The 17517-nt window shown below is 36.8% G+C and overlaps 2 protein-coding genes across 4 annotated transcripts; one reads left to right on the plus strand and one right to left on the minus strand.

Moving 5' to 3' along the window:
* Window positions 1-430: 430 nt before the first annotated feature.
* LOC147473453 (transcription regulator) lies at window positions 431-11013 on the plus strand. Of its 3 annotated transcripts, none has more exons than XM_086587490.1 (12): window positions 431-592; window positions 3898-4035; window positions 4220-4335; window positions 4436-4508; window positions 5056-5108; window positions 6707-6783; window positions 6868-6930; window positions 7273-7360; window positions 10149-10211; window positions 10283-10362; window positions 10418-10505; window positions 10599-11013. In XM_086587490.1, the coding sequence occupies exons 3-11, from the start codon at window positions 4306-4308 to the stop codon at window positions 10461-10463; spliced, it is 573 nt and encodes a 190-aa protein (XP_086443616.1). In that variant the 5' UTR covers window positions 431-592; window positions 3898-4035; window positions 4220-4305; the 3' UTR covers window positions 10464-10505; window positions 10599-11013. The 3 variants fall into 3 exon arrangements, with proteins under 3 accessions (XP_086443616.1, XP_086443614.1, XP_086443615.1); XM_086587488.1 differs by having other exon boundaries at window positions 10434-10505; XM_086587489.1 differs by having other exon boundaries at window positions 6707-6780; window positions 10434-10505.
* Window positions 11014-11706: 693 nt separating this feature from the next.
* Window positions 11707-17468, minus strand: LOC147473454 (2-succinylbenzoate--CoA ligase, chloroplastic/peroxisomal-like). Its single transcript, XM_086587484.1, is given in 11 exon segments — window positions 11707-12314; window positions 12869-12953; window positions 12956-13082; window positions 13198-13583; window positions 14543-14670; window positions 15078-15271; window positions 16076-16173; window positions 16259-16357; window positions 16533-16710; window positions 16896-16968; window positions 17073-17468. Coding segments are annotated over 11 exon segments (1698 nt in total). The 5' UTR covers window positions 17273-17468; the 3' UTR covers window positions 11707-12184.
* Between the last annotated feature and the right edge of the window lie 49 nt (window positions 17469-17517).

Here is a 17517-nt window from a genome sequence, read left to right on the forward strand (position 1 = left end):
CTACTTAACGGGGGAAATTTCCGCAAATACTAGCTTCTTTCATTATTGTTGAGATAATGGTCTATTTCTTCACATTTACTGCACACGTAGTTATTGATAGATAGAATAATCATAGTATACATTTCTGTGCACGTGCTAAAGCATTACACATGTTAATACACGACCGTTGGTTCAAATACGCAATAAAAAACTAGACAATGATTGGGCCTATTTTCCTTAGTTTATTTGTCTAATTATAAAAAAATTAATCAAGTCGTGGAAATAAATATAATATAATAATAATAAAAAAAAAATCCCAAATAAATTATATGCTACGCTCACGCCCCCACTGCAATGCAGTATACTAGTATAATAGTGATAATACCAATAAAATAAAAAATAATAAAAAATGATAAAAGCGGCGGGGTCAGGTATTGTATTTTGGAATATATATATATACATTACTACTAATTTCTTCATTAAAAAGGGGGAAAAAAAGGAAAAGAGAGAGAGAGAGAGAGAGCAGGAAGAAGAGCAAATAAAAGGGAGAACGAAAGAGGAATCCGGCGGATTAAAGTAATTACCGTTTCGGAGTTAAGAAATTGGCTTGTAGGTGAGTTGGTTCCTATTTTTTATTTTTTTTTCTTTATTCACCAAATATTATTACTGGAATAGTCTGTATCAACAAACCCTAGAATTTCGGAGATTTAACTTTTAGATTTTAGGAGTTTTCAACACTCCGAATTACATGGGTTTGAACCAATCGACCGTTAAATTTTCAGTAAGGAAAGCTACGGATATTTGATATTTCAATATTGTAGGTGTTTTTTGTATAATACGTGTTAGTAGAGAATTTATATTTCAAAGAACTATTTATGTATACACATGTATAGTAATATTGGCAGTAGTTTGTTTATGTATCACATTAGTTAATTGGCGCCACTTAAGGTGTATCGATATATTTAAATTTATCTTGTACGTTGGAATTATTTGTGATAAAGTTGGATATATATATTTATGCGTGTTTCACCTTTTTTGTGCAATATGGGAAGATCGTTATCTCTATGCATGCGTCTCTTGTCGAATTAGTTCAAAGATCTCTAGAAATGGCTATATGGGTTTTGTAAATTTAAAATTCGCAAATGCTTGTGTTGCTGTATTCTTTTTCATATGATTGTTGAAATGGATGCTGCACAGTCGTCGGCTTATCATTTGCAGGTTATCATCCCCTTGTCGAAGGGTTGATGATATGACGTGATCGTGGAATTTAACCTTAATGTATTAGAACTGTCTATGAATGCTCCTCTGTCACCTTTCTTGTTTATCATGGTCACCAAATTTCTTAGTGGGATGACAGCTTCCTTAGTGAACAAAGGTGTGCTCGTTGGCTTTAAAACACCTAATAGGGAAGGTGCCATATTCGTATCATACTTGCAATATGTGGACGATACTATGTTCTTCATTACGTAGGGATGTAAATATTACCCATGGGTACGGGGATCCGACCCTAATGGGGCGGGTATGGGGGGCACTAAATGGGTATGAGGGCGGGTACGGGGAATCCCCGACTGGTCTCGGTGGAGAATACCAATGCTTTAAACCCCCATTTACATCCCTAATCACTAGGTAGAGAATACCAATGCTTTAAAGAACCTACTTGGTATGAGACTATTTTTGTCCTCAAGATCAATTTGTCCGAGTGTATGATCTATGGTGTGGGTGTGGTGGGAAATTTGGGAGAGATTGCTAATTTGTTGGACTGTGGTGTTGAATCCTTTCCTACTACATATTTGGTTTGCCCTTGGGAGCTAAGAGTAAATCAAGAGGTATTTGGAACAAAGTGATAGAGAAAGTTGCTTCTAGTTTGGCAAGTTGACTTTTCTAAAAGGGGGAGGTTGACTTTGATCAAGTCCACTCTCCGAACTATTATTTTTCACTTTATCTAGTTCCTTTGGGAGTCATGAAACACTTAGAAAAGTCATGAAAAGATTCTTATTGGGTAGTGATGGTGACAAATCAAAGATCCACTTTGTGAAATGAGATAGTGCATCTTTTTAAAGAAGAGAGTGGCTTGGGTTGCATGTTTTCTTTACGAATCTAGTTGGGCAAATGGCTTTGGAGGTATGGGGAAGAGGAGGATCATTTGTGGAGAAAAGTGGTGGAGAAGTATGGAGAGGGAGAGAGAAAGTGGTTGATTAAGGAAGCATAAAATCCCGTTTGGCATTACTCTTTGAAGGGGTATAACTAGTGGATGAGATACTTTTGCTAAAGTGACTACTTTTCTTCCTGATACTAGAGAATCCATTTCTTTTTGGGATGACATTTGGGCGGGGGCGACCTTGCTTAAATAACGATTTGGTGGAATCTACATACTTGCCTTTAAGAAAAAAACACTCATTTCGGACTATATGGAGAGGAGCTAATGGTGTGGAATGGAATGTGACTCTTAGAAGGCGACTCAATGATAATGATTGGGTAGAAACTTTGGAGAAGCAAACAAGAGACTATATGAAGATCTCGTTATCGTAATATTTGAAGTGAGTAGAAACTTTGGAGAAACGGGTAAGAGACTATGAGTGTGGGCTGACAATGGTTTCTTTACAGTGAAATCATTTTAACAAGTTTTGGCTAAGCAATATTCATCGGCGGTGCCTTGGGAGAATGAAAGGATTACCAATTTTGATTTGGAAAAACTCTATCCCACATAAAGTTGCATTCTTTAATTGGGGTGCTTATTTGGGTTGGATTCAAACCATCGACAATGTGAATTGGAGAGGTATGAATATCCCCAATGTGTGCGTGTATTGCATGATGTTGGAAGAGGATGTTGATTGCCTTCTCCTCCAATGTCCCATCACTTTCAAAATTTGGGTACTATTTTATTGATATTTCAATATTGCTCGAGTGCCACCATCAAATATCAAGGAGGCCTTGGGCAAGAGTATTATCATGGATCCACTCTCTAACAAAGCCAAATGGTTAGCGGATTATCTACTAAATGCCACTGTATGGACACTATGGAAAGAAAGGAACACGAGGATTTTTAAACAAAAGGAAAATGAAAGAGAGTTGCAGAAGTTGGTAGGGGAAATCAAAGAGTTCCTATTTGATTGGGGGCGTGCTACTTCATTGTTTATGGGTGTAACATTTGTTGATTTCATGTGTAATTGTGGGCTGGGCTAGCGAGATGAGAGCGCTTTGTAATTACCTAATTGGGGGTTTGGGGAGTTTGAGTGTGGTCGAGTAGCTCCTTGCTATTTAGACTTTTGAAAATTGTGACATATTTATCTTTCTATGAATACAAGTGAATTTTACCGATAACAAAAATAAAAATAAAAAATTGAATGCTTCTGTGTTCCCAGTCCCCACGAAGCCCAGTTGATACTGTAATTTATCGGGTTTGGCATTGATATCAGATGCCTGTAAATAATCGGCGAGTTCTAAAGTTCATTAGGGTTTTAAAACACTTGGGCGTTTTCTGAGGTGAATAGAGTATGCTAGCCCATTGAGCTGGCTTTTGTAAATATTCGATCCCAAGAGAGGCAAGATATATAGCACACAAACATATAGATCCAGCCTCGGAGGCATTGGGGAATCCTTCGTTGGATTCCAGTTTCTGAGAGTGGTAGCTAAATATTTGGTAAATACAAGATATTTGTGTTAGTCGTAGCAGTGAGTACAGGTGATTTATCGTGGCTGTGTCTAGAAATGCTTTTGTGTAATATTGCAAACATAGTATGGATATATTGCCACAGTTTTACATATTATGGTTGTTCGTTATATCTGCTCGATGCTTGCATCTTACCCTGCAATTGGGTAGACTCTACTAAATCTTGGTGTTCTTATAATTGTGCATGGTTGTGTATATGTTGATTGGTCATTGCCCTTTATAGAATTATATTGCTATGATCTTTTCAGGAACTTTCTATATTCGTTTGGCTCCTACCGTGTTGCAGTGTAAACCCTCTTTCTCATTTGAGCGAAGTATCCTTATCCACTTCACAACCCAAAAACAAAACGAGATTCAATCTGTCCGAGTGAATTGGGCAAGGCAAGGTATGAGTGTATGACTACTTGTGATATTGTGGGTTAGGAGGGAAAAAAAAAGGAACAAGTCAAATTTATAATTATAAAATCACGTCTTGTCCTGTTAATAATTACTATTCATCGACTTTTAATAATTATTAATCACTTTTATCATTAGTTCTGGGCTTATATATCTGTTCTCCTCCATTTTCAGGTTGGTTTGCAGCAGGAGTGAAATTAATATATTGTGTAGCTTCCAAGATTCCATATCCATTACTTTTTCCATCACCCAATCAGAATATGAAGTTCTTAGACTTTGCTAATCTCGAAGGTACATACATAATACATAACATCCGGCGGCCCTCCTTCCCCTTCTAATATATTTTAAAATTATTGTCACTGTAGTAATAATAAATTTTTCACTCCATCCAGCATAAATAACTTTCTGAGTCATGTTTGTCTCGGTGAGTGCACCATCAAAGGAAAGGTTGAAGCTTTCTCATGTAAGTTAGTCCTGCCTTACTCAGTTGTGCTCTTTTACTGTTAGTACTAGTGGGCACCTCCCATGATTCCTGGTACTGACACGGCGACACTCGATAGTCCTTACGGGGTACAGTATGTATGTTTTGTACCTCTTAGAACACGGCTATGTATACTGTACATAATATTCAAAAAACTTAATGGGTAGTTCATTAAGGCACAGTTTCCTTTTCCATTAGTTTCTAATTTGTAAGCCTTCTGAGGTCATAAATAATCATGCAGGCCTTTGGCCACGTTAGTCTTTTGGATTAAATAGAAATTAGTTTTAGTTGGGAATTTGTTGAATTTTGTTCTTTGTAATTACGAGTTTACAATTGCATAATTAATAATAAGAACAAATAAATAACAAATAATAAGTATTTAATAATAATAGCAATTAATTAATAATAGTAAATAATAATTTTATTGTTGTTGTTGTGTCCAAACTCATTCCCACACTACATAGCACAATTCTTACGAGTTTCAATAATCTCAGAACTATTTTTACTTAACGGTATTATGTTTTTTTAGGTAAACATGCAGGAAGAACGGATAAAAAGTTGTCCCTTAGCTTGGAGCACGAGGTGATCTTCGTGAACATCTTCTGTAAAAAATTTCATTTTTTGGATTGGGGTCTTTTTGTTTATAAAAGCTAGTTCTGTTGTTCCTTGCTTCTTCGTTCTATTTATTGTGGCTTTCTACTTTCTCTAATCTTGAAATAAATATCATGGAAAGGATTAAAAATGTTTTTTTACTTATGAGGCAGTAATTTAATTTTGATTAGATCTTGGTTTGGGTTCAGTTATACAAAGAGAAATATTGCATTCTATTATTGTTTCTTTCCCACATGGTTTCATCCCAAGAGCAACAAATCAGTTTACTTGTCAAAATATAAAATAAAAATCAGTTTACTTCTCTTAAAGAAAATTTGAGAGAGATATGAATAATTTTCTTTGATAGTGGATTTCTACAATAAAGAGAAATGCTTGAAGGAGGAGATTTGTTTTATGTGGTTTCTTACAATCTTGTTTTGATTAGACTTACAATGATTTTCTAGTCAAGATGATTCAATCTTTAACAGTTACTTTTAATTTGGTTCCATGTGAATTTGTTGGTTTTATTTTCAGTTTTTGTTTCTGACATTCCGAAACTGGGATGGTCATGTATGCTATGATTGCATCCCGCGTGCGAATTACACTCTGTAAATATATATTGGTTATGCTTCATTATACACAAGGCTTTGTTGTTTCCTGTTTCCAAATCTCTTGTTGCCTAAAGCTATTTCAGTATTTCTCCCTTGCAATTGTAGTTATTAGTAAGGTCACATGGATTTCTCTTCTTTGTCCTTATTCTTTGAGAAACTAGCGGTGATTCATGGCACTTTTGGTGCCTATAGCAAACCTCTATTGCCCCGCTCGTTGTATTGCGTCTTCGGCATCCCTCGATGCACCAGCCCATGAAGTCACACATTTTGCTTGCCTCTGGCTTCTCTCTCTCTTTAAGTTTATTTTGTATTTTTTATTTTTTTGGGAATTCAGGATTTTTTAGTGATCTGATTTTAAAGGTTTTGTGAAGTGTTTTAAGGGTGTGGATAAAATTTATGCATTTTGAATTTGAAATTAAAAACTACTTGCAATCCTCTCTTGGTCACGTGGAGTTGTGGACCTTCCAGTTGCATTCAATTTTACTCTTGCCTCTCGCCTTTGCTGTTGAAGTCTTATATATTATATTTTGCACGTTACCATGTCATCTCAACCTAACATCAACGGCGAGGTTTGAGACAATTTTTACATTAGGTAACTCATTTTGGTTAGTCTTTGCTTCCGAAATCATTTTTTTTAAAATTTGTAGATAGAGTAGACTGTTGTCCACTATGATACTTTTTCCCATAGACTAAATTGTTGGTGTCGGTGAAATATTCACTCCAATTTTCTGCAATTTTGTTCTTGTGTTGGCATTTTGTTTATCTTCCTCTTGGATGAACAACGTGATGTCACTGTTTCAATCCTTATTCTTTAATATTTCTGACTTTATTGTTTCACTCACAATTTTTTTTCAGAAATTTGGCAACATTGTTTCTCCGCTATTGAGTTGTTTTTACTTGTTGGGATCACTGTTATATGATACCTCCATCATATTAAGTGTGAAAGGTGCAATTTAATCATCTCTGTTCTCTATCCAGATTCTAGATTATCTTGGGCAATCTTCTGACAGTGACCCGCCCTCTCCATCCGAGTTCTTATCAAGTAGATCAAGGTGGTCAGTGATACTGATGATTTTGTGAACTTTAGTTATCATTCAAAAAAAATTCTTTAACAAAGGCTGTTTTTTCTGTATATTCAGCCGAAAGACATTGATTTACTTGATTTTGACACTCAATCACATGTATCCGGATTATGACTTCAGGTATCTCTGTTTCTTATGGTGTGAACTGAATAAAATGGAACTGGCATTGGAGGGTTATGGGTAATGCCACTGTCAGCTTGTTGGGCGACATGACAACCCGCTTTTAACCCTCCTTACCAGAATTGGGAGTGTTGTCAAAAGGTTTGACAGACGGTTTGCATGACCGTTGCTCTAGTATGAGCTGAGAGTTCAAGTCTCTCCATTTCCCAAAATGACCTTGGTCATAATGTTATTGGTTCGTTCGTTATTACAAAATAATTTTGGTTATGTAGTCTGTGCTTTTATGGGAATATGTTCTAATTATTTTTTTCCACAAACTTTCAACATGTTTGGATTTATCAGTGCAGTGCAAACTCGCAATTTATTCAGAGAGGAAGCATGGATCAGTTTCAAGCAGATATTTGAGACATACCTTGTCGAAACAACAAAGGTAGACCTTGAGATTTATGTTTTTTATTTTACTATTAATAACCAAGTAATTCTACTTGATCCTGAAACGCATTTAGTGTATAGACCATTGTTGAAACATGAATATCGTCAGAGGGGGCACCTTGGGATGAAAGAGGTGATGCTTTGGACAAATGACAATAGCATTTTTGGTTTATTAGAATTCAGGTTCCATCATTTATAAATTTGCTTTTCAGTTTGATGGTGTGATTATAATATTTAAATAGATTCTCTGCAATAATTAAGTAATTGCCTACTTTTAGAAACTTTCTTCCTATATCCGTCTTCTCACTTGTTTTAAGTTTCCTAAGTTGTCTTATACGCTGTTTCTTTGTTGAATTGTCTTGTGGGGGTATTCCTTAATACTTTCACTTGCCATCTCTTTTCCACCAGCCCTGGGCTTGTTGTCAGCAATTCGAATTAGCTTATGTTGTGTACCCATTCTGTCTGGACTCTAGCATGCTGTAGGACCCAAGTATCCATTGCATTAAGCATGGTCATTCTCATTCTTGTCCTTCAGAACTTAATGTTGTGTGGATAAGGATTCCAGAAGAGCACATGTATTCTTCTGCCAACACTAATATCACCGGAAAAACCTTGTTGTGGATATATCTTGTCAAAGGTCGCACAACATACTACTTGTGAAAACTGTTATCTGGAACAATATGTTTCTTTCCAACTTATCTTTTTGATTTCCTCTCTCCCTCTCTGTTTTTTTTTTCCTGTTTGAAAAGGATATTAATATTATACTCTAATGCATCGCATTACATACATTTATTTGAAATGGACTCTAATGCTTACTTTACCCTTTTGACCTTATGTTTTGTGTGTGTGGCAAAAAAAAGTAAGTTTTATACTTCTTGAAATAGTGACAGAGGTCATGCTATGTTGGATGAGGGTGGCATAGGGTTAATACTTAATACCTAGAAATCCTTTGGAGGGAGTCAACAGCAGTGAGGTAAGCGTGTTTGATGAGGTTGGGGTAGTAGGTGCGAGGTCCACACTCATTACTGATGAACGTGGTAAGGTGGCCAGTGTTGTTCATAGGGACGTATCAGGAAGGGATAGCTTGAGCTATCTAGTAGCTGTATTGCCGGGCAGGGGTTGGCTCATTTGACAATCCTGTGTTGGATGATCACCCTCGGAGGGTGCATAATGAGCGCCTTAATGAAGGAAATGTTGGTGAAATTGTGAAGAGTGTACAATTGCCAAACACTGAAGACTCGTGATTGGATCATTTACATGGTTGTGCTATTAGCAGGCAATCTGGGAATATCATCTGGTTTAAGGGAGAAAGGGCCTTGAGAAACTTCTTTTGGGGAAATACATGAGGATTGTGGGATTGAGCAAACTCTGGTACTTGATTTGGACAAAATCAGCCTATCAATAAGAGGGAACATGAAAATAATCATGTAGACTACCTGTATATATCGCTAGTGATGGCGTATTTGCTAGTGATAGGGTAGAAAATTGGGATTTCTTTTCTAACTTTTGAATTGTAGTTAGCTGGGAGTTTGTAATTGGGTCATCCTAGGGTGTTATTTTACCAAGGTGTTCCTTCGAACGGGTACTACGCTTTGAGAGGTGTCTGGTCCTCCAATGTATTACACCCTGTAAGTGAGATTCTCTCTAATTTTTGTATCCCATTTACATCCCAATCAATAAAGTTTACTTATTAAAACAAAGAAAAAAGAAAAAAGAAAAAATACTCCTTGAATTTTCACTTGTCTTTTTCTATTTGTTTGTTAAATCCAAGTTCCATTCCTCCAACATTGAAATATTCTTCTTCTACACCTGTTCATTTTCTTCACATTCTCTACTAAATTCTGCATCAGTCGGTCAGTCATTCATATTCTTGGCAGGTTTGCTGTTACTTTGTTGAGCAGTCAGGTGGTTGAGGTGGCTCCTAGTTTCATGCAGGAGCTTGTAGCCTGTCTTAAAGAGTTCACTCCTATAGAGGGATCACATTATTTAGTATTGGGCTATTTGATTTCGTGTTGAGTTATGGTTGAGGAGGAATATGGGACAAATGTGAGCATGAGTCCTAGTCTTTGGAGATATGATTATTTTGGTGGAAAGTACGAGATGAGTGGAGAGATATCCTACCCAAGATTGTTTAGATGGGAAATACATTGATCATGTTTCTTGTATCATGGCCACGTTTCAATGTATTTCTGTTTTGGTTAGTTTTGTTTTGTAGGATAGTTTGTCCCATAATACGCTTGATTGGATGCGTAATATATTTTACTATAACCCATAAAAAGAAAAACGCAATGATATATTTTTATTTTAATGAACTGAACAGCATCATCATTATCTTGAATGTCTTCTGTGAATTATTGAGGATAGGTTATATTACTGTCTGTCTTTTTCATCAACTACTTGCTCTTTTTTTGGGTTAAGTATGTTTTTGAACATTAAGAAAGAGGTCATTGAACGCATGTGAGGCCATGAGGGTGAATATGCATCTAAGGTAGCCTACTTACTAAAATATCCCATATATACGTTGCCATCCCTTTAAACTTGACAAGCAATGGGACAGGTAACAAACAAAACATGGATTGTATTCCCCTTGTAGCAGAACACAAATATCGGATTCTCAACACCCCTTTTCCTAAGGTTTATAGTCAGTAATCTCTTCCAAGCAACATTCCATGAGCAAGTATGGGATAATATTTGACGTTGACAAAATTACCTTCCAAAATTGGAGCGTTTGAAGCCTTTGAAATAAAATATATATGTATATATTTTAAATAGCTTTATGATTATAGGAGTGGTCTGAGGCTAATGGAGGCAGCTCGTTTTTGGAAAGTTTGTACAAAGCTCTTGACGAGGTGAGTTTTCTAAAAGGCATGTGTAGGAAAGTATTGTTAATATAGGTGATACAAAATAGATATTTATGCAGGTGGTAAAGCTACCCGAATGCGAGATTTACAGTTACAGTCCAGATTCTGATGGAGACCCTTTTTTGGAGAAAGGAGCCATGTAAGAGTTGGTTCGATGTTTATGTTCTGAAGTCCCATAACTCAATTTTCACTAGGTTATTTGTTTTGCAGATGGTCATTCAACTTTTTCTTTTACAATAGAAAGCTCAAGCGGGTTGTAAGTGTTCGATGTTGCTGCTTAAGGTGGGTTTCCCATTTATGATGGTTAAATTATCGTGAATTTTTTTTTTGGACTGAAGATTTTCTTTGGTTTTATTGATTACTCTTTTCTTGCAGCAACTTGGCAGCGGATGGTTTTACGACTGATGGACCTTATGATGAAGAAGATGATGATATATTTCACGACATGGATATGTGATATATGTATGTGTTACATGTGTCTATCCTTGTGAGTCATTTATGTTGTGGAATAGTAAACTCGTTATGTGTGGTGAAGAGTTAGGCTAATTCACATACTATTCTGTGCACTCTGTTATGAGGAATTTTTTTTTCCGTTAAACTGTTGAGGATTGAGGGGTGGAGACTGGAGAGTTGGGCCAATATATTTTGCATACTAGTCCCCACAGTACTGAGACAAATAGGGTCACTAAGATCCATATTGGGTATTCATATGCTTGTATTTTGTGGATGTATTACCAGGAGGAGCTGTCTGCTGTACAGAGATGCGTATAGAAAATTGTTTTGGTCTTTACTTGTCGTTATTATTAGTAATTATTCTGTGATTGAATATTATTCGGGTCAGAACTTTTTGTCTTTGGCAGTCGTGCTGGAAAGTTGATATGTTTCTTGTGAAATCTATTTCATCAATTTATCTCCAACAAACCCTAAACCCTAAACCCTGTTGAGAAGATGAAAGGAAAGACAGGCACAAGGTGAACATGCTCAATCGTCATTTTGTCATGCACTTGTACTTACTAAAGGGTGGTGTAATGGTATAATAACTAATGGTCCAGGATTATATATTCCTGTGGGAAGACTGTTTTGCTTGTTAGTTATTTAATAATGGCCCGGAGAATGGAGATGTACAGAAGGCCGGCTAGTTAGAGCAATCTTTTTCATGTCCAAAGAGAATCACTTAGTATCTCTAAGAATAAAAGGTTAAGATCGGATCCATTCCGCAGGTCGATTTGTCAGCCATTTGTATTGCCTCTCCATTCTTTTGTCTTGGTACCCGTGGGTGGAGTGGTGGGCACAGCTGAGCGCACCCATTATGATTCTGAGGCGATGGAGGATAAGTACTTTAGTAAGGACGCATATGCCAATGTCCTGGCCCGACCATGTTTCATAGATGAAGACGAAAGGGAAGGTAAAAACAAGTGGAAATCACATCCTTATTAACCTAATCTCTAACACAAACTGTATCAGGGTAAGCGATGCTCAGTGCTTCTCCAAGATGGTTAGACCTTGGCATTCTTTAGAATTTCATCAACATCAAAGAGTGGTAGGTCGAGAAGACCAAGTACAAGAGAAAGTGCAAACAAAAATTAAAATACAGCCAACAGGTGTCAAAACAACTCATACATCCGTATCAAGCTCTACAACATATCCTCCCAAGTCCCATCAAACCACAAAATGCGCAACAATGAATTTCAAAGGTCCATGGAATAACGAAGAAAACCATTTATAGCTCTAAGGACACTTCGTCATTCTTTGATCTATTCTAACCGATATTTGAATTAATTGGGGATTGCCATTTCATTTGTTAGAAACCTCAACTTTAGAAAAATATGGCAGTTCAAATCAAGATTGGATCTATGCAGCTCTAGAAAATGGTCATGGATCTTCTGTGACCACTATTTGAACTGATTGCAGATGGCCATTTCATTCTAAAGAGACCTGATTTTGTTGACCTGCATGCATGATTAAAGATTACTAGGAAACAAATGCAAGCGCGAGGTGGCTTCCCTTCTAACTTCATCTCTTTTCAGTTTCCCAGTTGATGTTAATGGAAAAGGTCCTCTCCATGGAATAAAAATCTTTGGAATCTTGAACCTGCACCAAAAGCCAAAAGTACAACACTATCATTAGTTCATTACCTCAAGTCCTCAACCTAGTTTTATGAGACCTGTGGTTAACTAAGTTAAGAAGGTAAATTGTCTTTCCTCACAGTGATTTACTTTCCAAATTAGTCTATTGTGCCAACTTAAGTTTCTACAGAGGTACAATTATTGATAGAAATATAACAATTAATAATGGATTATTTACCTAAGATTTATAATTTCTGGATTCCATTAGGTCAGTTTACTTTACAATAGGAATTTAAATGAATTCCATATAGCAGATACCAAAGATTGATGTTTATTTTGACTTGAGGGAGGTGTGACCACACTAAATTCTCTGATTACTTAAATTCACTACAAAATGTTCATATAGTACGATTTCCCTCCACTTCAGTGATATTTCATTGCCATGCATAGGAATATTTGTAATCGTTACACCATTTGACGTATCATTACTCAATAGATGGCTGCAGGAGAGTTCTTATACTTTATTATTTCACATAATGTTTTATTATAACTTGTACTCAAGGTGGGGAAAAAAAATACCTGGTCATTTTATTTTCTTTGCAATACTTGTAGAGGATATTAGTAGTTAGTTGAAGATCCATTCTTTCAGGCGACTGGGAATCGCGTGACCAACCCACTTCCAGCCCTCTTGCAATTGAACACATGCTACCACCATCTCCGATAGACGTGCATCTGGAACTCCTACAACGGCAATGCTGTAAACTCCTGGATGTTGTGATAAGACGGCCTCCACCTGGGTGATAACAAAGTAAAATTCATGGAGACGTGCAGTTATTTTGTCAAACGGGCATCTAGCCTGACCCATGAAGTCATCGATTTTAGGACGTGACAAAGGACGTAATACTTACCTCTTCAGGATACACGTTCTCCCCTCCACTCTTAATTCTATCATTAGATCGTCCAATAAGCCAGACAGCACCTTTATCATCCAACCACCCTATGTCACCTGTGTCAAGCCAACCTTGATGCAAAGAGTCTAATTTCTTGAGTGGAACTTGATTCCAATACTTCAGCATTACATGTGGCCCCCTTGTTAAAATCCTTCCAATTGAACAGTGCCCATTACCATTGACAAATAATTCCACATGTGGAGCAGGTTTTCCAACACATACACCCAGCTGGTTATCCCAGTCAGGTTTGACTTCACTAATCTTTTGAGGGTGTCCTTTGAAACCAATACATTGAATCTGATTAAGGGTCATGAAGGTAAGTGAAGAACACGTCTCCGTCATACCTATTAAATTAGCAACGAGGGAAAAAAAACAAGATAAACAAGGAGGAGGACTAACAAAATTTCCAGAGAAAATTAGTAAAATAACTGGAAATAAGTATTTTGTTCAGGTATCCAGAACTACCATTCTTCTTTGGGAAAGGGAAATCTCCAAGCAAGTCTTATTCACATGCTTTCTGTAGTTCACTCATTTAGTACAGTAATGCTAATATAACTATATATGGAGACAATAGTGCTAATATAAATAGGGTTAACTAGTATTACCACCCCACTAGATGAGTCAAATAGCCAATTAGGATTTACCCCCCACTCGGAATTAGGATCCCCCACCCCCACAATCAAACGGCACATCCAATTCAAACTGGGTTGACCGTTAACCTTGTGGTCAAGTGATACAAAATGACACCGCCATATCAACACGCCAAGTCAAGATAAAATTTTATGGGTGAGTACAAGAACTGACAACAAGTGCTATATCAGGAAGTGTTACACAAGATGACCAACCTACAAACTAGATACTCATATATCCTTGTGCTAAGTGGTTCCAAAATTTATTGGATTCACTTTAATATGATCTATCTTCCATGTTTGAAAATGAGAACTAAATCTAAAATTGTATGGAGGCAGCATGAGAACTAAATCTAAAATTGTACAGAGGCCGCATAAAAGGATAGAACCAGCATGTAAACTGTAAGATTCCATAAAGATTTTGTGAGAAGTTATTTGTAATAAATAGTTTTATACCAAAAATAGAAAAAAGAAAAGAAGGGAAAGAGACGTGTCTATTCCATTTCAGCAAAAGAAGTTCGACAACTATTTCACGTTAAAGTAATAACACCAAAAAGTTTATAGTCCAGCAGAGATAGTTTTTCTGCCTGTATCAGGCAAAAAGAAGAGTCAATAGGTAGCTTTACTTCATCGCAGATGAATTCAGAATATTTTAACCGAAAGAGAGAACCCACCATATGCTGAAATAAGCATAGCGTTAGGAAATACTTCAGCAGCATCCCTAATAAGCTTAGGTGAGAGTTGTCCACCTCCATTTAATATCTTCTTCAAACTTTCTCCGTTCTTCCAAGTTGCACGACTCCTGATCAAAATCGATAACAAAACAAATCAAACCAATACGGACAAAGATTAGGCTAATAGTTTGAGACATGGCAATATACGGTCTCTGAAACTACTGTAGTATACTAGAGAAACTACCGTAGCATGAGACAAACAGCTGTAACATATGAGAGCATACAAGTGGCATACCATCAGAATATTAGACCTAAAAGTAAATGGGGCAGTGCACATAATAGAGATGGATGGTGTACTTTACTTCCCCTTCTTTTATATTTACATTTGTTTTTTATTACTGTCCCATAAACCTGAATTTTACTATTATAACAATGAAAGGGGAGCCTAGTAAAGTAGTAAGTAGTAACAATAATCCATGCACTTTAGCAAGCTACTAAGGACGTACTGCTCCTTAGATGGTAGTAAGTATTTAACCTGATGTAGGATATCAAGTCAGCCATCATTGCAGGAACAGTGATTAGCGATGACACATGGTATTGTTCTATGGCTTGAAGAACTGATCCTGATACAAACTTGGGCAATAACACATGGCAGGCACCTACCATCAGCATGGCCAAGCCTGAAGATATTCCACCAATGTGGCACAAAGGAGCTGTATGGAGATAAACCTGCAAGACCCTCAATGAATTTCCACAATCATAAAAAAAATCAGAGTCTGCTGCTATTTTCTCAGTGAGAAACTATAGAAATACAAATCCCAGGACTAAAGATTGTGTGTAGGTGGATGGTTTTGTGCCTCAGAGTGTAAATCCAGTATATATTTATGTAAACATGATTCTATATTTGCGCCCTATCAGATTATTGGATTTCTCACTGACCATATATAGAACCTACAAACAAGTTGGGATCAACACATAATCACAGTGAGGGCATTCAGCATTATACTGAAAAACTATATATCAGATGCAACTCTTTGTTATTCTGGTTTAAAACTGTAAAGTTAGCTTCTATTATACCTGGGAACAAATATATAACTACTGTCGAGGGAAAAATTTTCAGCCATATTTTGCATCACTTCAAAACGAGTTTGAACATACCAAAGGTCTAATACATCTATCTATCCAGAAAAAAATGAGAAAGATTTATTAAAACATGTAATGGATCACATGCATAAAAATCGACTTATTTACTGTTGAGCACGATATGGTACACAGATTGCCCTATTTCACCCCTACTTACCAAGTTTTCAGAACCAATGGAGGCAACCTCTGTGTATCACTTTCTGATATCAGAAATTAGTTAATATACTGCCTCACCGTGTATTCATCAAACTTTTGTACCGTGCTAGATATTAAAATTCATATCATTAAGGTCCTTCTCACCCTATTGCATCCTACACGTGCTTCAACTTGACAACCAAATAACTAGGTTTTTGTCAATTTTCCAAGATAATTTTTTTTACTAGAGCATACATCTTCTTCACTGTAACCAGCAACTGCAATCTTTGCAAGTGATTGTACAATCAGAGCTGTATGGCCAATGGCAACTCCCTTAGGTCTTCCAGAGGTTCCTGAATAAGAGCATGTGTTTAAAAACATAGTATTATGTATGTTGAAGAAAACACATGATAACAAGAATGTGGTGTAAACGGTTACCTGAAGTGAAGCATATAAGAACAATTCCCTCAGGCGCCCACTGATAGTCAAGAGAGGCAGATGTTTGCAGAACACTTTTAAGGGTTCCTGTAGTTAATACTGGAAAAGGATATACGAAAATGCTAAGAAGGTATATAAAGGCAGAATATTAGAAGAAATAAAAGTCTATTGTGAAGGTTAAACATTTCTGGAAAGAGACACACGAGAAATGGAATAATGACTGATTTTAGAATCTCTATCTGTGATTTAGTACAGCAGCTCTCCAGTTTCCTACCCTGATCCAACCCACCATTGTCACTGTGGTTGACAAAGGGCAAAGGGTCACCAAGACAAACATGCCACCTGAGAGAATTATAGGTTTGCAGCTCAAAGTACCAGATAGCACAGCTGTCGTCAACCACAAGCATTTCTGGTTCCAAAATCTCCAATGCTGATCTCGCCTCCTCCAAGCTCTGGAAGTTGAAGCAGGGAATACGTCTTAATTCGTAAGTCTTTAATAAATGTTATTATTATGCTCTTGAACCTCTTGATTCTTATGTCTTGAAATAAAGTTTAAGCTCTTAAAACAATTGAAGCCGTGACGAGAGACACATTTATCCCTAAAACGTTTCTCCTTGTATGAAATAAGATTGCTTACCCAACGGTAATTGAGTGGAGATATAATGGCTCCAATATATGCAACAGCCAACATCCATTCCAAGTAAATATCACTGAGACAAGAGAAAAACAGAGATAAAAACTTTTCTGGTTTTGACAATTGTTACAGCAGGTTTCTAAAGGAGAGGGAATTTAATTTAAAAATAATAAATAAAACCTGTTGAGAGCAGCAATGGCGACAACGTGACCAGGTTTGAGTCCGAGATTGGACAAACCAAGAGCCAGGCTTTGGACGCCCTCCACGAATTGGAGACCCGTCTTTGTGCGGTTGCCGAAGATTGTGAAAGGAGAGTCGAGACGAATCCTAGAAATCCGCCTCAGGCATTGACATATGTGCCCTTGCCGCTGCTCTTCCATGTCACTGACTATCTACAACAGTAAGCTGCCTTTGCATGCAACAAAGCTGGTAGTGTTCAAACAATGCCATTATTAACAAACTTTACTCAAAAATACCTTCTAGCAGTCGAAGGACACATATAATAAAACCATTCCATTTCGATAGAATGATATAACCCATATGCACGTTAACAATCTCTAGAAGATAATGAACATGGTGAGAACATATACGCATGCTAGTGAAAAGAAACTCATGGACGAAAATA

This window comes from Coptis chinensis, unplaced genomic scaffold (genome assembly GCF_015680905.1).
Source record: "Coptis chinensis isolate HL-2020 unplaced genomic scaffold, ASM1568090v1 utg2560_pilon_pilon, whole genome shotgun sequence".
Classification (NCBI taxonomy): domain Eukaryota; kingdom Viridiplantae; phylum Streptophyta; class Magnoliopsida; order Ranunculales; family Ranunculaceae; genus Coptis; species Coptis chinensis.

Excerpts from the sequence above, each read along its gene's own strand:
- LOC147473453 (XM_086587488.1), top strand. The coding sequence starts at position 4,306 with ATGAAGTTCTTAGACTTTGCTAATCTCGAA. Across the intron at positions 6,784-6,867 it reads TTATCAAGTAGATCAAGGTG|CCGAAAGACATTGATTTACT; the intron begins GTCAGTGATACT and ends CTGTATATTCAG. Across the intron at positions 10,363-10,433 it reads TTTTTGGAGAAAGGAGCCAT|ATGGTCATTCAACTTTTTCT; the intron begins GTAAGAGTTGGT and ends TTTGTTTTGCAG.